This window comes from Gigantopelta aegis, chromosome 10 (genome assembly GCF_016097555.1).
Source record: "Gigantopelta aegis isolate Gae_Host chromosome 10, Gae_host_genome, whole genome shotgun sequence".
Classification (NCBI taxonomy): Eukaryota; Metazoa; Mollusca; class Gastropoda; order Neomphalida; family Peltospiridae; genus Gigantopelta; species Gigantopelta aegis.
Genome location: NC_054708.1, coordinates 4,991,962 through 5,015,249, shown reverse-complemented (window position 1 = coordinate 5,015,249; position 23,288 = coordinate 4,991,962). Strand labels below are relative to the sequence as shown.

At 35.8% G+C, this 23,288-nt stretch overlaps 1 protein-coding gene across 1 annotated transcript in view; it reads left to right on the top strand.

The window, feature by feature from the left end:
- LOC121382891 (neurogenic locus notch homolog protein 2-like) overlaps positions 1 to 21,318 on the top strand; it is a 62,535-nt gene extending 41,217 nt beyond the window's left edge. Inside the window, exons 26-37 of the mRNA XM_041512572.1 lie at positions 1,113 to 1,412; positions 2,861 to 3,040; positions 4,752 to 5,042; positions 8,707 to 8,808; positions 10,657 to 10,758; positions 12,809 to 13,054; positions 14,699 to 14,808; positions 15,676 to 15,778; positions 16,978 to 17,148; positions 18,128 to 18,451; positions 19,586 to 19,744; positions 21,140 to 21,318. Coding sequence (XP_041368506.1) covers positions 1,113 to 1,412; positions 2,861 to 3,040; positions 4,752 to 5,042; positions 8,707 to 8,808; positions 10,657 to 10,758; positions 12,809 to 13,054; positions 14,699 to 14,808; positions 15,676 to 15,778; positions 16,978 to 17,148; positions 18,128 to 18,451; positions 19,586 to 19,744; positions 21,140 to 21,318 — 2,267 coding nt within the window. The remainder of the gene's footprint in view (positions 1 to 1,112; positions 1,413 to 2,860; positions 3,041 to 4,751; positions 5,043 to 8,706; positions 8,809 to 10,656; positions 10,759 to 12,808; positions 13,055 to 14,698; positions 14,809 to 15,675; positions 15,779 to 16,977; positions 17,149 to 18,127; positions 18,452 to 19,585; positions 19,745 to 21,139) is intronic.
- Positions 21,319 to 23,288: the final 1,970 nt, after the last annotated feature.

Below are 23,288 nucleotides of genomic sequence, written 5' to 3'. Positions count from 1 at the left end.
ACTTCCTGGTGATCATAAGTTAATAGTACTGCACATTATGGCATAGATATGGTGAGTTCAACATTTATTATCAGTGCAGGGATAATAACACAATATACTGCACTTCCTGGTGATCATAAGTTAATAGTACTGCACATTATGGCATAGATATGGTGAGTTCAACATTTATTATCAATGCAGGGATAATAACACAATATACTGCACTTCCTGGTGATCATAAGTTGATAGTACTGCACATTATGGCATAGATATGGTGAGTTCAACATTTATTATCAATGCAGGGATAATAACACAATATACTGCACTTCCTGGTGATCATAAGTTGATAGTACTGCACATTATCGGATAGATTTTATTTGCTCTTTGATGTACAGTCAGACATGCTTAAGTAGCCACCTTTAATAATACCATATGAAATTATCTAGCCTTGTACAAAGTGACCTGTGTTAATAATAAGCCAACAATTTGTAATAATAGGTGTGTTTGCATTTTACATTGGTTAATTGAAAATATTACTTGAGAAGCTGTTAGATACCATTTATCATATGGGTTATTTCAAAACGTTTATCTAAGGAGTGAAAGTGAGTTGGAAAGACTTTTAAGCAATGAGTTGTAAAATAAATGGTGTTTAATAGTCACGAGTGTAGTATTCTAGTTCTTACATATCCTCAAAAATTTGTTTGAATAGAAATTTAAACATCTGTTTTAACAAAAACGTATTTATTGCACTTGTGCCTGTAGTTAACCTATACATCACAGTTTCAATTTCAATTTTATTAGTGCTTATTTCATTGGATAATATGGCTGTGGTGACTGGGTCATCATCAAGTAGCAGCCAATTGGTTTTCCTTTAAATTGATAAAACAATCAAGTGATATGATAACTAACGAATGATGTTCTCACCACAGGTGCATGCACGGGAATTTATTTTGGGGAGCAGAGGGTCTAATTTGTGGTGAGTGAGGTTTGTTGCAGAGTTCAGTCACACTTCTCTGAAAATTACATTTGAATAAAAGAAAAAAATTGCTTTGCTGTGTAAGAAATGGTGTTATAATATATTGAGTCAATCTTGTACATTGTATCTGTAATACACATTTTCTCTGTTTCTGTAGCTACAACAAAATGCCAGCGTCAGAGTGACCTCTACCAAACGGCCATCAACATTCTGAATGGAACATATACTGTACCATTAATTCCAAATGCAGCCCAAATTGTTCGGACCATGCTTCGTGGCACTTTCGGATCAGATTTCATTCCGAATATGAAATGTTTGGAGAATGGGGATTACGCACCCATGCAGTGCAACGTGAACATCTATAGCATGAATACCACAGCTTGTTACTGCATGAACAGTGAGGGGATGCAGTTAACACAACGTGTTCCTGATCCCATGGGTTATCCCGCTTGTACAGGTATTTTATGTATGATTTTGTTTAGTTTGTCATCTGTGTATGAGACAGGGAACGGGGGCGGAAGGGGACAGCTGCACCCTTGGTGATGGAGAAAATCCTCAAAATCGGGCAAAAACTATAGAGATATTCAGGCAACAATGATTGAGATATTTGGGCAAAATGAGCCAGCCTTTTCACCAATATTAGTTGTAATTCAATGATAAGGTTCTTGTTATTTGAGTGTTAACATCTACTACTTGTCACTTCAACGATAAGGTTCTTGTTATTTGAGTGTTAACATCTACTACTTGTCACTTCAATGATAAGGTTCTTGTTATTTGAGTGTTAACATCTACTACTTGTCACTTCAACGATAAGGTTCTTGTTATTTGAGTGTTAACATCTACTACTTGTCACTTCAACGATAAGGTTCTTGTTATTTGAGTGTTAACATCTACTACATGTACTTGTCACTTCAACAATAAGGTTCTTGTTATTTGAGTGTTAACATCTACTACTTGTCACTTCAATGATACGGTTCTTGTTATTTGAGTGTTAACATCTACTACTTGTCACTTCAACGATAAGGTTCTTGTTATTTGAGTGTTAACATCTACTACTTGTCACTTCAATGATAAGGTTCTTGTTATTTGAGTGTTAACTTCTACTACTTGTCACTTCAACAATAAGGTTCTTGTTATTTGAGTGTTAACATCTACTACTTGTCACTTCAACGATAAGGTTCTTGTTATTTGAGTGTTAACATCTACTTGTCACTTCAATGATACGGTTCTTGTTATTTGAGTGTTAACATCTACTACTTGTCACTTCAACAATAAGGTTCTTGTTATTTGAGTGTTAACATCTACTACATGTACTTGTCACTTCAACAATAAGGTTCTTGTTATTTGAGTGTTAACATCTACTACTTGTCACTTCAACGATACGGTTCTTGCTATTTGAGTGTTAACATCTACTACTTGTCACTTCAATGATAAGGTTCTTGTTATTTGAGTGTTAACATCTACTACTTGTCACTTCAGTGATAAGGTTCTTGTTATTTGAGTGTTAACATCTACTACTTGTCACTTCAACGATAAGGTTCTTGTTATTTGAGTGTTAACATCTACTACTTGTCACTTCAATGATAAGGTTCTTGTTATTTGAGTGTTAACATCTACTACTTGTCACTTCAACGATAAGGTTCTTGTTATTTGAGTGTTAACATCTACTTCTTGTCACTTGAAGAATAAGGTTCTTGCTATTTGAGTGTTAACATCTACTACTTGTCACTTCAATGATAAGGTTCTTGTTATTTGAGTGTTAACATCTACTACTTGTCACTTCAACAATAAGGTTCTTGCTATTTGAGTGTTTACATCTATTTCAGTGTTTACATATACTACTTGTAACTTGAAGAATAAAGTTCTTGTTATTTGAGTGTTTACATCTACTTCTTGTCACTTCAGGCCCCTCTGTGTCACCGGTCGCCCAGGCTCTGTGTGGGGCTGCATACTCTGATGCTATTTGTCTCAATGGAGGATCCTGTGTCGGTGACCTCATGGGGTCACACCCCCGCCTCTGTCACTGTCGGGAAGGGTTCACCGGGGTTGTGTGTCAGCGCAGGCTAGAGAGCAATGAGCAACCAGGTATGGAAAGTTAATATAACCTTTTGATCTGTTCCCCATTCATTCTTGCCAATAACTTTTAAAATATTGAAGGCCTTTAAGCCCTTCTTTTTAACATATTGTAAATGAGGAAGAAAAGATAGCCTCCTGTTAAAAATAACCCCAAGAAGTTTGGAACTGGATTTTTGTCCAAAACCAACTGAGGATCTAAATAGTGACCTCTTTTCTGGCAGATAGAGACAGTATTTGACTTTTGAGAATTGAAATCCATTGTCAGTTGCCCATTGATGAAGTTTATTCAAACAAAGCTCCAACTGACATTTAGTGATACTCATACAGGACGACCTGTAGCAAATCTGAACATCATCGACATATAATGAGCTATCAACACCAGGTTTTAAACACTGGGTAATGCTGTAAATTTTCACAGAAAATAAGGTTACTGACAGGATGCTATCTTGAGGCACACCCATCTCTTAGGTTCCGTTGAAGAATTCGACAGCTTGAGCTAGCAATATTTAGACAAAACAATTAATGACATTGTTGCTGTTTGGATGACATTTGACCTCTACTGGCTCTAGAGATAGCTGGTGTAGCAAGTCAGCTCACTCCCACTTGTAACAAAAAAGGTGGAAACCTTTTTTTAATTTTAAAGTCCTTTATAATTATTGATACATTACATCAAACAGTCACCAATAAATACACTTTTAGATTATTTTAGTATATTTTATGCTATTTCAAGCAGTTTGCATTTTACAAAAGCCTCTTGCCTCGGACTCGGACAGTCGACCTGACAGAGCTCGATACACAGGTGTTGACAGGTGTTGACAGGTGTTGGTTGTAACCCATTGCAAGCTCGGGGTCCTTTGTTTTAATTGGAGTGTAATATTTCGATAGCTTTCTCACCAAGAATGGTGTTATTGTTAACATTTGTTTAATCTCATGACCAGCTCAGCGGCTTTGACAAATATCTAGCCTAGTGGCAGTTGATTGATATTACTGTAGCTCTGACTTATTGCAGACTTTAAAATCACAGACGCTTGAAACACCAGTCATATTGGCCACTATTTATTTATTTATTTATTTATTTATTTTAAATCCATGCACAAGATACCGATGTGTGGGCAGGCCGGTCCATTTGACGGATAGGAATTTGTTCCAATAATAGAAATGGACAGGTGCTTCGGACCAACAAGAATGACAAATATGGGACCGGCAAACACACATTTAAAAAAATTTGGTCTCCGAGATCGACATTCGGTCCCAGACTAGGAAAAAAAGGGCTTTTCCCCACCCCTGCATGGGACACATAAACAAAACATAAAAATAAATGCATCGTATTGTTAATGTGAATAACACAAGCTCGCATTTTTCGCGTTAATATTATGATTGCATTAATTTTAGGATCTACAGCTAGTATATATACGACCTCTTAAGCACATGCCATGCATATAAAATATCTGTTGCTACTAATGGAAAAATGTAGCAGGTTTCTTCTCTAAGACTGTGTTAAAATTACCACATGTTTGATATCCACTAGCCAATGATTAATAAATCAGTGTGCTCTAGTGGTGTTGTTAACCGAAACTTTAACTTTCATTTTTAACTGTTTTTTCTAGGATGATGCAACACTTTAATAATTTGATTTCCTGAAATATATTTTTTTGAGACAAGGTATCATTTTCATTGTTTTTCTAGGGTGATGTATTATTTTAAACTATTTTATTTCCAGAAAACTTCACCAAGTGCACATTAGGTTCAGACATTTACAGATTAATGGATGACATAGTTCATGGAAAATTCAAGTTTGTCATCACAGTTAGTGGAATAAACATTACAATAACACCTGATATGATCTTGAACCTGTTCAGAATGTTTGGTGGAGGAACATTAACCAATTATGCCACAACTGAACCTACCACTATGCCAACAACTACGCCCTACTGGGAGGACTTGGATGGTGGGTTTACGACAGCGACAACTACTGTAGATGAAGGTCAGTTCATGAACACGAATGATGAAGGTAATGTATTAATTGTATTAACATCACAAAATACATTTTAAAATCACTGTAGATGCTACGAGCTGTGAAAATGGAATTTCTCATAAATTTATAAATACTTAAGACCAGACCTTATTAATGTATGTTTTATGGGCAAATTATTTCAGTAAGCACCGTTTTAATTTGTTTTAATTAACACTGTATTGTTTCAATTTTTTTTTTTTTTTTTTTTTTTAACCACTGTTAGAAATTGACGTAAAAATAAAAATAAAATACCAGGAAATCACAGGGTCACATGACATAACGGTTTAAATAAATTATGCTCACTATTTAATATGACATGGCATTTACTAGCAGTTTTTTAACAATTATGTCATGTGCTATGTGGGAGAAGGACAAAGTTCTCCAACCTTACTTTGATTACATGATTATACTGGTCTCAGTGGGCAGTGGTTGAGACTGATATAAACATGGGAATATGTTACATGATTATACTGGTCTCAGTGGGCAGTGGTTGAGACTGATATAAACATGTGAATATGTTACATGATTATACTGGTCTCAGTGGGCAGTGGTTGAGACTGATATAAACATGGGAATATGTTACATGATTATACTGGCTTCAATGGGTAGTGGTTGAGACTGATATAAACATGGGAATATGTTACATGATTATACTGGTCTCAGTGGGCAGTGGTTGTGACTGATATAAACATGGGAATATGTTACATGATTATACTAGCCTCAGTGGGCAGTGGTTGTGACTGATATAAACATGGGAATAGAATATGTTACATGATTATACTGGTCTCAGTGGGCAGTGGTTGAGACTGATATAAACATGGGAATATGTTACATGATTATACTGGTCTCAGTGGGCAGTGGTTGAGACTGATATAAACATGGGAATATGTTACATGATTATACTGGTCTCAGTGGGCAGTGGTTGAGACTGATATAAACATGGGAATATGTTACATGATTATACTGGTCTCAGTGGGCAGTGGTTGAGACTGATATAAACATGGGAATATGTTACATGATTATACTGGTCTCAGTGGGCAGTGGTTGAGACTGATATAAACATGGGAATATGTTACATGATTATACTGGCCTCAGTGGGCAGTGGTTGTGACTGATATAAACATGGGAATATGTTACATGATTATACTGGCCTCAGTGGGCAGTGGTTGAGACTGATATAAACATGGGAATATGTTACATGATTATACTGGTCTCAGTGGGCAGTGGTTGAGACTGATATAAACATGGGAATATGTTACATGATTATACTGGTCTCAGTGGGCAGTGATTGAGACTGATATAAACATGGGAATATGTTACATGATTATACTGGTCTCAGTGGGCAGTGGTTGAGACTGATATAAACATGGGAATATGTTACATGATTATACTGGTCTCAGTGGGCAGTGGTTGAGACTGATATAAACATGGGAATATGTTACATGATTATACTGGCCTCAGTGGGCAGTGGTTGTGACTGATATAAACATGGGAATATGTTACATGATTATACTGGTCTCAGTGGGCAGTGGTTGAGACTGATATAAACATGGGAATATGTTACATGATTATACTGGCCTCAGTGGGCATTGGTTGTGACTGATATAAACATGGGAATATGTTACATGATTATACTGGTCTCAGTGGGCAGTGGTTGAGACTGATATAAACATGGGAATATGTTACATGATTATACTGGCCTCAGTGGGCAGTGGTTGTGACTGATATAAACATGGGAATATGTTACATGATTATACTGGTCTCAGTGGGCAGTGGTTGAGACTGATATAAACATGGGAATATGTTACATGATTATACTGGCCTCAGTGGGCAGTGGTTGTGACTGATATAAACATGGGAATATGTTACATGATTATACTGGTCTCAGTGGGCAGTGGTTGAGACTGATATAAATATGGGAATATTTTACATGATTATACTGGTCTCAGTGAGTAGTGGTTGAGACTGATATAAACATGGGAATAATGTACATGATTATACTGGTCTCAGTGGGTAGTGGTTGAGACTGATATAAACATGGGAATATGTTACATGATTATACTGGCCTCAGTGGGCAGTGGTTGTGACTGATATAAACATGGGAATATGTTACATGATTATACTGGTCTCAGTGGGCAGTGGTTGAGACTGATATAAACATGGGAATATGTTACATGATTATACTGGTCTCAGTGGGCAGTGGTTGAGACTGATATAAATATGGGAATATTTTATATGATTATACTGGTCTCAGTGGGTAGTGGTTGAGACTGATATAAACATGGGAATAATTTACATGATTATACTGGTCTCAGTGGGTAGTGGTTGAGACTGATATAAACATGGGAATATGTTACATGATTATACTGGCTTCAATGGATAGTGGTTGAGACTGATATAAACATGGGAATATGTTACATGATTATACTGGTCTCAGTGGGTAGTGGTTGAGACTGATATAAACATGGGAATATGTTACATGATTATACTGGTCTCAGTGGATAGTGGTTGAGACTGATATAAACATGTGAATATGTTACATAATTATACTGGTCTCAGTGGATAGTGGTTGAGACTGATATAAACATGTGAATATGTTACATGATTATACTGGTCTCAGTGGATAGTGGTTGAGACTGATATAAACATGGGAATATTTTACATGATTATACTGGTCTCAGTGGGCAGTGGTTGAGACTGATATAAACATGGGAATATATTACATGATTATACTGGCCTCAGTGGGTAGTGGTTGAGACTGATATAAACATGGGCATATGTTACATGATTATACTGGTCTCAGTGGAGTATTGGTTGAGACTGATATAAACATGGGAATATGTTACATGATTATATTGGTCTCAGTGGATAGTGGTTGAGACTGATATAAACATGGGAATATTTTACATGATTATACTGGTCTCAGTGGGTAGTGGTTGAGACTGATATAAACATGGGAATATGTTACATGATTATACTGGTCTCAGTGGGTAGTGGTTGAGACTGATATAAACATGGGAATATGTTACATGATTATACTGGTCTCAGTGAATAATGGTTGAGACTGATATAAACATGGGAATATGTTACATGATTATACTGGTCTCAGTGGGTAGTGGTTGAGACTGATAAATTTAAAATGAATACATTATTATTTTGGAACTCGTTGATGCTTGTTGACTGAGGCTGAACAATTAAAAATGAATGAAAATATGATCATTTTGAAACTCATTGACGTTTGTTTGATTTTGAAAGATCAAGTAATTTCATCATTTTCATTTAATATCTTTGCTCTCTTTATAGGTTCACAGAGAGAAAAAGATATATATTAACAAATTTAACTTTAGTCAAAGGATTTGGTCTCATCTAAAGTACAAAATATATTTCTTTTCCATATATTTTTATTCAGTTGAGGCATTATATTGCTGTTAAGGTAACGTTGTTAAATTCACATTAAGTACTTGAATAAACTTTTGAAAGAATCTTGTAACTTCCTGTGTTTGAACAGTGTATAACTTATAAGCAGTCTTCATTAATTCATCATGAATTTCACATACTTGATATTTTCATCAATGAATACCCATTGATTATTAATGATTATTCATATCTTTATTAATAAAGCATGAATAACTGTATTATTGGATTTTTTTTGTTTTAACAGATTATTTCACAAATACACCTTCTACAACTGTACCACCGCAGACATGGGAAACTGGTGATTGGTATACGACACAAACAGTTCCCACAGTAACAAGTGACTCAGGTAATATGTTAACCTCAATACGAAAGCGTACGATACAGGGGGCAGTGCTGGAGAAAAACCTCAAATTTGGGCAAAATTATTACAGATATTAGGGTAAAATGCGCTAATTCTGATACTTTTTTACAGTGTATTTCCATAATTTTACCATCAAAATTAATTGTAATCCATGTAAAATGTTTAGTGATTCGTTTGCAATCCTATACAGCTATTTGGCAGTAATGCTAATATGAATAATTGTTGTTATTTAGATTTGGGCATTTTCGTTTAATTTGGGCAAAGACCATCCTGCCACTCCTACAAAAATGGGAGCCTGCATGTACACCTATGCATGTCTGGTTAAACTCTGTATGAGTTTTAAAAGTAGCTATATATGTAGCTATGATACATAGAGAATCACCAGTGATGGCCATTTTGCTTGAAGGCGTAGTTTTTCAGAAAACATCAGTAAAGTTTAGTTTCACATATGCTTTTTATGGCCGCTTTCTCACAGTGACGTGGCTGCATTCAGGCACAAATCCAGTGGGTTTGCGTATGGTGGGTACTCGGCATGGTACATGTAACAGTTGTTTCAGCAGACTTTTATTGTTATTTAATTTGTTTAGACGTCAGTGAAAAAAAGGTGGGTGCACCTCGGTGGATCCATTCAACTGATTGCGTTTTTTTCACATTCCAACCAGTCCATCACATCTGGTGAAAGGCTGTGGTATGTGCTTTCCTGTCTGTGGGAAAGTGCATATAAAAGATTCCTTGCTGCATTATGAAAAATGTAGCAGGTTTCCTCTTATGACTACATGTCAGAATTACCAAATGTTTGACATCCAATACATCGTCTTAGGATTATAATGTTCTAAGTCCATTTTTTTTTCAAAAAATTAGTTCCATGTACCATTTTGTTGGTAATAAAGTGTTCTATCTCCTTATTAATAGTTCATTAAGCTAAAAATAACTACAAGTGAGTTATTGCCAATTCTTTTTTATTCTATGTCCAAAAATTACAAAACGAACAGTACATGTGTACTTTAATGTTTTATGTCCATTGATCAATCAGTTCTCAATACTAGTCACATGACTAGATGTGTATATCAAAATCAGCATGGAATGGCATGTTTGATGTCTTTTCGTACACATATTATTTGTTGTAGAATTAATATATTAAAAACATAAATGGAATTTAAATTTCAATGAATCCTATTGTAGGAAAACATTACTTTACTTCATTTTATTATGGAGATAGAACATTATATCTACAATCTCTGTCAATGTTGCCATGAAGATAGAACATTATCTAACTTCTTTCAACATTGCATGTTATAATTTGTTCTAAATAAGATATCTTAAAATACAAACAGTAAACGAGCATGTTACGGAAAGCTCATAAAACATACCACCCCATTAAATAGCATTATCTTTTTTATTTATACATTTTCACATTATTTGAAATTAATATTACAAGAGTTGTGAATAAAATAAACCCCACCCTGTTTGTGCACAATAACATTTCCTTTTTATTAATCACCAATTTTGATCCATTTGAATCTTGATTTTATTAATTTAGGCTGATGAAGTCAATATTGTTACCTTTTGTTGTTGTCATTTTAAAGAATTTGCATCCCTAAAGTTATGTCATTTGAGGCATTATATTGCTGTTAATTAAGGTAACTTTGTTAAAATCTTTGCTCTCACATCTTATATATCCATCTTTATAGATTCAAAAGAAAAAAAAAAATATATTAACAAAGTTAAGTTTAGTCAAAGGACTTGGTCTCATCTAAAGTAAAAAATATATTTCTTTTCAATATATTTTTTATTCATTTGAGGCATTATATTGGATTTTTTTTGTTTTAACAGATTATTTCACAAATACACCTTCTACAACTGTACCACCACAGACATGGGAAACTGGTGATTGGTATACGACACAAACAGTTCCCACAGTAACAAGTGACTCAGGTAATATGTTAGCCTCTATATGAAAGCGTACGATACAGGGGGCAGTGCTGGAGAAAAACCTAAAATTTGGGCAAAATTGTTAGAGATATTCGGGGGAAAATGCGCTAATTCTGATACCTTTTTACAGTGTATTTCATAATTTTACCATCAAAATTAGTTGTAATCCATGTAAAATGTTTAGTGATTCGTTTGCAATCCTATACAGCTGTTTGGCAGTAATGCTAATATGAATAATTGTTGTTATCTAGATTTGGGCATTTTCGTTTAATTTGGGCAAAGACCATCATGCCACTCCTACAAAAATGGGAGCCTGCATGTACACCTATGCATGTCTGGTTAAACTCTGTATGAGTTTTAAAAGTAGCTATATATGTAGCTATGATACATAGAGAATCACCAGTGATGGCCATTTTGCTTGAAGGCATAGTTTTTCAGAAAACATCAGTAAAGTTTAGTTTCACGTATGCTTTTTATGGCCGCTTTCTCACAGTGATGTGGCTGCATTCAGGCACAAATCCAGTGGGTTTGCGTATGGTGGGTACTCGGCACGGTACATGTAACAGTTGTTTCAGCAGACTTTTATTGTTATTTAATTTGTTTAGACGTCAGTGAAAAAAAGGTGGGTGCATTATTTACCTGGAATCACCTCGATGGATCCATTCAACTAATTGTTTTTTTTCACATTCCAACCAGTCCATCACATCTGGTCAAAAGATGTGGTATGTGCTTTCCAGTCTGTGGGAAAGTGCTGCATTAGGAAAACTGTAGCAGGTTTTCTCTGATGACTACATGTCAGAGTTTCCAAATGTTTTTGTTTTGTTTTGTTTACCTGGATTTCTTTCACCAAAACAACAACAAATAAATGCTAACAAGTGCTCTACCCCAACTCAATCATAAAATCATTAACCATATATTCCTCACATTGTCATAACTCGTGAGTTGATTTTAAGGCAGAGCTATACATTAGCAATAGACTTTCCAAAACTGCAGTGTGGATCTGACAACACAAGCTGTTCATTCAAAATTAGAAATTATGCTAGCTTCTTGTGTTGTTGCATTTTTGTAATGGTTTAGTGAATATTGTTAAATACTTGTGAAAATCTTCTCTTTTTTTCTTTAACCATTTATATTGATATATACACAAAGAGTTCATCACATAAAAGTGTTTAATTCATGTTGCCTTTAAGTTATAGCAGTTTAATTATGTTTGTGTTTTATGCATTCTTCATTAAGTTTTATAAAGTGTTTCACCTGTTCAATGTTTGTGCCAGAGTTTTTCTTGTTGGTATAGCGCTCTGTAATTGAATGCAACCACAGTCAACAGGGGTATGGGAGGCCTCCCCCAGAAAGAAACTGGGTTAAGTTTATGGTTAGGGTTAAGAAAATCATAGAGTAATGATAAGGGTAACTTAAAAATAAAATTCTGCAAAAAACATTTGGTATGGTGTCATACCTGTTTTACCCTCTGGCAGAAACCCTGATGTTATAATAAAAATAATCTGTCCATAAACTAATAAATAGAAATTATTGGTCCTATAAATATTAAGTAATTAGCATATACAAAAGAAATATGTAGATAAATTATGTAAAGATTCTGGTGACTTGCAACACTTAGTGGAATAGCTTTATTAGGTCTTTATGGCATTGTTCCTGATCTTCAATATATCATTCACTGCTCACTGCATATTGTTCTGTTATAACTAAATCAGGATTATCCATACCTATATATTATATTAATCAATCATGAATAGTCATATATTTTCTTATTGTTGAATTCCAGATTTCATACAAACAACATCTCCCAATCCAGAAACCTTTGTTCTATAACTTCTATTACAACTAAATCAGATCAGGTCAGGTCAGGTCAGAGTGTTTAACATGCACATTCAGAACAAGCTGTTGTAGTGCATGCGTTTCCTGGGCACATGTGCCAACCTCAGCTGGCTTCTCTGTCCAGGACAGGACTAAATCAGGATTATCCATAGCTATATATATATATTAATAAATAATGAATAGTCATATATATTCTTGGAATATTGTTGAATTCCAGATTTCTCAACAACAACTTCCTATCCAGAAACATTTGCAACCACACCCAGCTATAGTAGCAATTCTACAAGTGATGCTCATACGTTTCTCAGTCGCTACGAGTGTACGCATGATGGCAAGTTCAAACCACTGCAGTGTGAGTACAACCTGCTGACCAAAGAACGCGGAGCCTGTCGGTGTGTCTACCAGAACGGATCCATAGTTCCTGGAAGCCGATCGTGGTCCCCAGGAAATCATCACTGCAAATGTAAGAATTTAATAATAACGATAAAGTTTGTTTCGTTTAATGACACCACTAGAGCACATTGATTTATTACTCATCGGCTATTGGATATCAAACATTTGTTAATTTTGACAAATAGTCTTAGAGAAGGGAACCCACTACATTTTTTCATTAGTAGCAAGGGATCTTTTATATGTTCCATCCCTCAGACAAGATAGCACATACATGTACCACAGCCTATGATATACATTTGTACCAATCATGATGCACTGAAATTTAAGAAATAATGCATTCTACAATTTTTATAAAATCCATGGGATCTAGCCATGGGATCAGAGTTTTAACAAATTTACTGACCATGATTAAAAATTCACTAGCCCTACTTTACTTTAAGTAAATACTATTTTACTACTAATAATAATTAGATATGTCACCTAAAGAGGGATAGCCTGCCATGGGAGTGGGGCTATCATAATCTAGAAGTCCTGGATAAAGTGAGATTGAAATTTATTAAACATGTTTTGTGAGTTGTTTATGAAGTCAGATGAAATGGATTAATTCTGATAGAGACAAGATCTAAACGATCAATCCTTTAGTCTGAAGAAAAGTGGGTCAAACTATAGTATAGCCCTGGCTTGGTGCAGTAAATAGCATTGTCCATATTGTGTATGCCTGGCTATGGTGGCAATGTTTGTCGAATATCATTTAATTTTATTTCAACTTATTTTCGTGCTTATATCCAGTTACGGTTCAAGCACCTGTCCTGGGCACACACACCTCAGCTATTTGGGCTGTCTGTCTAGGCCAGTGGGTTAGTTGTTAGTTGGTTATTGGTTAGTGAGGGAGAAGAGAGTGTAGTGGTCTTACATCTACCCACTGAGTTATTAAAACTCGCTCTGGGTGGGAGCCGGTACCAACCTGTACCTACCAACCCTATATCTGATGGCTTAACCACGACACAACCAAGGCTGGTAGAGTTGACATCCATTTCATTTCAACTTATTTTCGTGCTTATATCCAATGTCCTGGGTACACACATCTCAGCTATCTGGCCTGTCTGACCAGGACAGTGGGTTAGTTGTTAGTTGGTTAGTGGTTAGTGAGAGAGAAGAGGGTGTAGTGGCCTCATATATCCATAACAATATAAGTGTTGAATATCACTTTAGTCCAAGTGTTGAGAATATTTCTTTGAAACTGCCACTAATTAGAAACTGCTGCCAAAGACCTTGAAGCTATGCTACAGATGGATAATTGTGAAGATTGAGTGAATATTGTTATATTATATGATAACTATGAAAATATCAATCAGCAGGTGGTTAAGAGTGAATATCGTAATAATATTATATGATGACTATGAAGATATTAGAGGGTAGATGGATAACAGTGAATGCCATTATAATATATGATTACTATGAAGATATCAGACAGGTGGTTAAGAGTGAATGTTGTTAGTATATGACTATGAAGATGCTAGAGGTTAGATGGTTAAGAGTAAATATCAGTATAGTGTTATAATTTATATGATGACCATGAAGATATAATGCTACAGATGTGAAGTGTGAAGATGTATAATATTGATTTATAATATTGTCTGAAAACAAGCATTCCTTTCTTCTCCAAAGTGAGGAATAAGCAACTGGATGTGAGTTTTTTTATAATAATTTTCAGCTGTGATGCCTGACGAATGTCCTAAGATGAAGTGTTTTATTACGTGCGAGCATGGCTTCCTCCAAGATCTTAAAGGCTGTGATATCTGCATGTGTCGTAAACCTTGTCATGTGAGTATTTTAAAACTGCACATGTCGTAAACCTTGTCTTGTGAGTATTTTAAAACTGCATGTGTCGTAAACCTTGTTTTGTGAGTATTTTTAACAACCTTGTTTGTAAACCTTGTAAACCATATGAGTATTACAAAACTGCCTATTTCATGGGCCTTAATTGTTATGTGAGTACAGTCAAACCTGTCTTAAGCGGTTACACAAGGGAGTAGATAAAAGTGGCCGCTTAAGACAGCTGACTGCTAATTACATTTGTTGTTGTTTCTTGTTTTACCGTCTGTACTGCTAATCAACGGAAGTGTGCTTCACAGTTGACTATAAATCAACTCCTTCAGAAAAAATGCAACTGGAATGTATTAAATTAACTGTTCTCAACAAGTTTGTTATCTTTTTCTATTTAATTATTTAATTCCTACTTCATGCAGTGTATTGTCATAGTGAGAGAATCTACAAATGTCAAGTGTAGCCTGCTCAGAAGCAATTAGATGCATTGCAAGGTCATAATTTTAAAATTAATACACAATAGATATGTCGGGACTAGTATTCCTGAAGGTGTGAAGATTGGTTATTTGCTGCACCTTATCTCTGTTATTAAAATATCATTTTGTATTATAGTAAACATTTAATGTGGCTGCTTAATACAGGTATTTTAGCGATTTGGGATGCGATTTAGGTGGCCGCTGGCTGCGTTAGACAGGTGACCGCTTATTATAGGTGCATTTACATTATAAATCGTTTGGGAGAGAAAAAAGTGGCCGCATAAGGCAGGTGGCCACTAGGACAAGTTTGACTGTATTTCAAAACATCAAGGGTCATAATTAAAACCTGTTGTTATATGATATTAATGTTTGGATTTGTTTTTTCTAGGGTAAAATGTGTGGTATGGGCCAGCGCTGTGTTAATGAAACATCCTACGACAGGATGCGATGCAATGAAAGATATTCGTGCCAAGTACCTGTATGTCGGAAAAGTAAGTTTTTTGTGTGTTATTCTACATACATATATCCAAATTGACTAATTTTAATTGATGATTAATATAATCCATGAATGAAGTTAATTATATCTGTGTATGAAGCATTTGTTTATTTATTATAATAACTCTTCTCATGTTGTTTTGTTTCATGGTGATTTACCCATTTTTGACAGAGTTATGACCCTTGAACTTAAGTGATATGGAAAAACAATTCCACGCATTTTTTTTTCGCAATGCCTAAAGATATTAAGGTGAAATTTTGACTTTCATGGCAATTTACAATTTTTTTGCAGAGTTATGGCCCTTTAACTTGGGCCCAATATGGAACATAGACGTGTATTGCTTTAGCAGTACTCTCAGAATGCTCGTTATTTGAGCTATCACGTGTTTGTCAGTAGCCCTATAACCTTTTTTTTCTCTGTTACCCATTTCAGTGTTGCATGACTTTTACATGTATGTGCAATGCATTTTTGACTGATCGACATGTCAGTAAAAAGATGTCCAGAATTAAATGGCATTTGATGGTTTTTATTTTAGATAGATTAGTATCCCTTCTGCTTGCTTCCCAACACTCCATTATCCCCAAATCATGAACCAATATCTACTCAGATGTCTATGACTTGTGAAACTCTACATACAAATTAAGAAGTTTGTTTTCCTTAATGACACCACTAGAGCACATTGATTAATTAGTCATCAGCTATTGGATGTCAAACATTTGGTAATTCTGACTCATAATCATCAGAGAAAATGTGCTAAATTTTTTCCTAATGCAGCAGCAGATCTTTTATATGCACTTTCCCTCAGACAGGAAAGCACATGCCACAGCCTTTGGCCAGTTGTGGCACACTGGTTGGAATGAGAAAAATCCAATCAGTTGAATGGATCTACCGAGGTGATTCGATCCTGCGATGCAAGCACCTCAAGTGAGAAATCCCACCCCACAGAAAAATTAAAGCATATAATAATAATAATAATAGATTTTTATTTCAGATCAGAGATCCATAGAACATATATAAACATCACATACAAAATTGATTACATAATATACAGCAGCTTGTGCCAGTGATTTACACATAAGATTTGACGTACACAGTTGTACACCGCAGGTGGGCAAGTAGGTCGTTTGAAGTTGTTTCGATTCTGCTCTTCAGTGTATGACTATACTGTTTATGTTTTGTGTTTCCTGTCTGCAGTGCATAAGCGTGGTGTGTGTCCTGCTGGTGCCGTTGCCACGATGGAATCGCTGAAGAAGATGTTCCTCGATAGTTACCACACGTGTGACATCCAGTGTCACGATGACGCGGACTGCGAGGGAAACATGAAGTGCTGTGGAGCGTGTGGAAACAAGTGTGTCAAGCCATTTGGTAAGACAGATATATAGCATTAGATTAATGTCGAAATGTGATGGTATATAAAACAATATCTAAATGTTGAAATGTGATGGTGTATAAAACAATATGCAGTCTTCGAAATAAACACTTGTTTGTTTGTCTCAATAAGTGAAAATCTATTCAGACAAGCAAACTGTGGCTCGGTGGTTGTCCAGTGGACAAGTAAAAATTGTTCAGTGCAGTTTCATTTTGAACAATGAAAAACATCATCCTGGTACTTGAACAAAACAAACCATTTATTTGGACTAGTGAAAATATTGGTGGAGAAGTATAGATTTCTAGATCTATTTGTCCGGTGGACTAGTGAAACATTTTGCTTATTTCTATCACTGAAATCTTAATATAAAAATGTAATGGTGAATAAAACAATATCTAAATATTGAAATGTGATAGTGTATAAAACAATATCTTAATGTTGAAATGTGATAGTGTATAAAACAATATGTTAATGTTGAAATGTGATAGTGTATAAAACAATATCTTAATGTTGAAATGTGATGGTGTAAAAACAATATCTCAATGTTGAAATGTGATGGTGTATAAAATAATATCATATGCTGATATGTCGCAGTGTACAAAACAATGACAATGTTAAAATGTGATGGTGTATAAAACAATTTCTTAATGTTGAAATGTGATAGTGTATAAAACAAAATATGGCATCATTTGCTAACCTGTTAGTCACCCTTATTGGACTTTGCAATAATATAAATTTACAAAACACTAGTTTATAATCAAATTATAATCTTTATATTACACACAAAAAATTAATTTGGTCATTATGCCTCTTTGAATCTCACTTTTTAATGTTGAAGTGTGACATAATGTTTTAAAAATTGATTTTTAGAAGGTTATGTCAATTTCAGCATTATATATTACATTTCAGTGATAAGAGATCTCATAATGCTGAGATGTAATATAAGATGTGTTTGTAAATACCTCTACAATTCAGATCCTGAAACGTGTTTTGAGAAGAAGGCAATAATGGACGTCCACTGGGCCCTGTATCAGAACATGTCCACCTACCTGAGTGACGACACCAACATCAAGATGGCCAACTCCACCTACCCTCAGGTTCTCAAGGGGGCGATGTCATGGTTACGACACATGCAGGTCATGTGGCTGCCGAACTGCACGCGAGCCGGTGACTACGAGAGGGTGCAGTGCGAGTACAGTGTAAAGACCAACGACACTGTCAACTGTTTCTGTGTCAACGACGATGGACTCCGCGTGGACAGGACAGATGTCATGCCTCCCAACACACCAGATTGTTCAGGTGAGATGTTTTCCTCCACAGTTATGGTGATATAAATATTGTTTTTGTCATGCCTCCCAACATGCCAGATTGTTCAGGTGAGATGTTTTGCTGTACGGTTATGGTGATATAAATATTGTTTTCATCATGCCTCCCAACAAGCCAGATTGTTCAGGTGAGATGTTTTGCTGCATGGTTATGGTGATATAAATATTGGTTTCATGATTCCTCCCAACATGCCAGATTATTTAGGTGAGATGTTTTGCTGCATGGTTATGGTGATATAAATATTGTTTTCGTGATGCCTCCCAACATGCCAGATTGTTCAGGTGAGATGTTTTGCTGCATGGTTATGGTGATATAAATATTGTTTTCGTGATGCCTCCCAACATGCCAGATTGTTCAGGTGAGATGTTTTGCTGCATGGTTATGGTGATATAAATATTGTTTTTGTCATGACTCCCAACATGCCAGATTGTTTAGGTGAGACTTTTTGCTACGCAATTATGGTGATACAGATATTGTTTTCGTCATGCCTCCCAACATGCCAGATTGTCGGTTTGGGATCGATCCCCACTGGTGGGCCCATTGGGCTATTTCTAATTTCAGCCAGTATATTGGTATATTAAAGGCCATGTTATGTGCTATTCTATCTGTAGAGAAAAGATCCTTTGCTACTAATGGCAAAAAATAATGTAGTGGGTTTCCTCTCTCGGACTGTATGTGAAAATTACCAAATGTTTGAAATCCAATAGCCAATGATCAATTAATCAATGTGCTCTAGTGGTGTCTTTAAACAAAAGAAACAAACAAAGTTATGGTGATACAAATATTGTTTTTGTCAAGGTATATATATCTTTAAAAGATTAGTGTTTTTCACAGTAAAACTTATAAAACATTGAAGCCTTTCTATAAAGTTCCACCAAAGTAACATACAAAATCTAGCTACTCAGACACTAAAATCTTTCTATGAAGTTTTCTGTGTGGTCAGATATATACCTGTAAGATATGTGTGTGGTCAGATATATACCTGTAAGATATGTGTATGGTCAGATATATACCTGTAAGATATGTGTATGATCAGATATATACTTGTAGATATGTGTAGTATATCTCATATAGTATGTGTATTGAACTGTTATGTTTTATTTGCAGACAAGCCAGGCATGTGTCCACAGGTTTCCGCTGATGTGTTCGGTACCTGTCCTCAGGAATGTGAAAACGACTTCGGCTGCACTGGTTCGCAGAAATGTTGTTCTAATGGCTGTGGCCACATATGCATGAAGCCAGTCAATTTCACGGGGCCAAGTAAAGGTACACAGAAAACAGTTTCTGCAACTTGAAGTAAATTGATCTAAGAGGTCATATATAGTTAGTTACCTGATAGTTATACATATATTACACACCTGGTCGTACAAATTTCGCATTCCCCACCAGTTGTATATTACATGTATTGTGAAAAACCATGAACCGGGCTACTAGGGTCTTCACGAGTACTCCAGTACTTGGGCACGGGCTGAGTCTAGCAAGACTCGAGTCTGTTCACTCGACTCTAGTACCCATACAAGGAAGAGCACTCTCATTTCATTCTATTAAAAAATAACGTCATTTTGCCATATGCATGCCTCCGGTTACATTATAGGGCTATGAGACGTAGGGGAAACAAAAATAACGTCATTTTGCCATATGCATGCCTCCGGTTACATTATAGGGCTATGAGACGTAGGGGAAACAAAAATAACGTCATTTTGCCATATGCATGCCTCCGGTTACATTATAGGGCTATGAGACGTAGGGGAAACAAAAATAACGTCATTTTGCCATATGCATGCCTCCGGTTACATTATAGGGCTATGAGACGTAGGGGAAACAAAAATAACGTCATTTTGCCATATGCATGCCTCCGGTTACATTATAGGGCTATGAGACGTAGGGGAAACAAAAATAACGTCATTTTGCCATATGCATGCCTCCGGTTACATTATAGGGCTATGAGACGTAGGGGAAACAAAAATAACGTCATTTTGCCATATGCATGCCTCCGGTTACATTATAGGGCTATGAGACGTAGGGGAAACAAAAATAACGTCATTTTGCCATATGCATGCCTCCGGTTACATTATAGGGCTATGAGACGTAGGGGAAACAAAAATAACGTCATTTTGCCATATGCATGCCTCCGGTTACATTATAGGGCTATGAGACGTAGGGGAAACAAAAATAACGTCATTTTGCCATATGCATGCCTCCGGTTACATTATAGGGCTATGAGACGTAGGGGAAACAAAAATCGAATGTGTGGAATGCAATACATTGACAATCATAATAATACAATGCAATGATTTCACATCCATTTTCAGCTCTGGAATTAAGATGTATAATGCTGAGGTTTAGCTTATACAGTGATAATGTAGCCTGCTAAGATCTAATGGATATGCATTTGAGTTTTTCATATAGAGATCAAATTAAGCAGTTTTTACTCAAATAATCTAAAATATTTGTCTGTGGGCATATTCAGCATCAGACATAAATGATTTTGTAAAAAGATTTAGAACTTTGCAAATCAAAGAAAGAAAAAGGAAAGTAGAGCCCTATTTCTGTTAAACCTTTGTTGTTGTTTGTTGTCAACCAACTATGAATATGAAAGCCATGCTTGCTAAGTTGTGTTTTAAAAAATATTATTGTGTGTTTTTTTCTTTTGTCTACTAGCTATGAACATGAATGCCATGCTTGCTAAGCTGTGTAAGGGTAAAGATCTGTGTAAGTATGGTTACTGTGCTGCTGACTGGAAGAAAGGAGATTTGTGCAGGTGTAGCCCTGGCTGGACTGGAGTGACTTGTGACAAACGCCGTACTGGTACGTCAAGTACTGTATATCCACTGGCATAACCAGCATTTTATAGTGGGGTTGGGGTTGGGGTTGGGGTTGGGGTTGGGGTTGGGGTATGGGACCAACCCACACTGTATGTATATGTACCGTATTTATGTATGTTTGATTTTGGTGTGGGTATGGCCCCTGTGGCCCCACCCCCATGTCACTGTAAATCATGAAATTAATACGAGCATAATATTAATGTGAAAAATGTGCTCGATATATTGGTACATGACCCATTTTATTTTTAACATATATGACCACCTAGAAAAAAAAGAAACAATCAAACATGTGTATCTGTTAGAATGAAAGTGCTATTTTATGTCATTCGATGACACAAATGTACAAGAAATGTATTCTGGACAAGCGAAACGAACAGTCCATTAATTGTTATTGTTGATACTAGGTAGATGTGACATGCTAGTTCCACACCTTGTCATTTCTGTGGTACTCTGCATAATTCCCCCTTCACATACACAGATTTTTCTTACGAGTCCTTATGGATCACACAAATTCACGGATCCTTACGATTTGGCCACTTTTACAACCGATTTAAGAGTTGTTACGAGTTATTATGAGCTATTTACGGTTTATTACGGATTATTACGAGTTATTACGATGTATTTACGGCAAAATTCCATGATTTGTTACGAGTTGTCACGGATAACTACGAGCAACTTACGGGCATTTTACGAGCTTTTTACGGATTGTTACGAGTATATTACGGAAAGTTACTATTCATCGAAGCTTTTACATGTTAGTTATGACCTGTTTACGTGTTGTTATGAATAGTTATGAGTTAGTTACGAGTATTTACGAGTCCTTACGATTTTTTGCCAAAAAATATATAAATCCTGCAAATCCCCAAATCGTAAACAATACATAAAAAAAACAAAAAAAAAACAAACAACAACAATACATAAGAATACGTAAAGTATACGTATCTATTCGTAAAGTACTCGTAACTACACGTAAAGTGCTCGTAATAACTCGTAACAATCCGTAAAGCCATCATAACACGACCCGAATGAAATCGTAAAGAACAAATCGTACAAAAAATTGTTGCGAGCGGTTTATGATACTTACGGATTGTTACGAGTTATTTACGGAAAAATCAATCCGTGGACAATCGTAAGAAGATTTTTGACATGTCAAAAAAATTGCCTCTCCTTTCACGGATCCTTAAGAGTGTCTGCGAGTTGTTGCGAGTTGTGACAAGTTATTTACGGATACCAGCGAGTTATTTACGGATGCTTGCGATTGACTACGAGTTGGCGATCCGTAAGGACTCGTAAGAAAAATCCGTGTATGTGAAGGGGGTATAAGAGATACAGGAAATTACTACCAATTAACACAAATTAATGGCTTATAACTTCCACTGGTTGGACTGTCAAAACAAAAGCCATCTGCTACTGTTTAATTGATGTGAGCTAACACTAAAGCATATTCTGTGAAAACAATACAATCTTTTTTCATTTTGCAGTATGATCTTTAAAAGTTGCATTTGCCAGACACATTAATAAAACTACATGTTGTTGTGTGTACCTGTCCCATTGCAATAATATCATGACACATTATTTTCATGATTCACAGTAATTCCTTCTTGTATCCGTAAATTACAGCCTCTTAAATAACTACTGTGATCCATGTCTCAATCCTGTTGTATACATCATTTTTGAGTAACGGTTAATATTTTTAATGTTTTCTGTCTGCATTCAACCCAAACACAAGTCTTTGGTGAGGATAAAACATGTGCCCAAGAAGGCCATGCTTGTACCTTTGTGGATGTGAGCATGTGTTAAAAGATTAGAATTCATAAACTTGAAAATTGAGTTTATCGTCCTTATTTGTCCCTTATCGCTCCAACTGGGGGGGGGGGGGGGGGGGGGGGGGGGGAGGGGGGGACTATAGGTTTCATCTCTATCCTTTAATCTGACTGTCTGTCTGTCCCACATATAGTTTTCCAAATTTTCTTTTTGCAATGCCT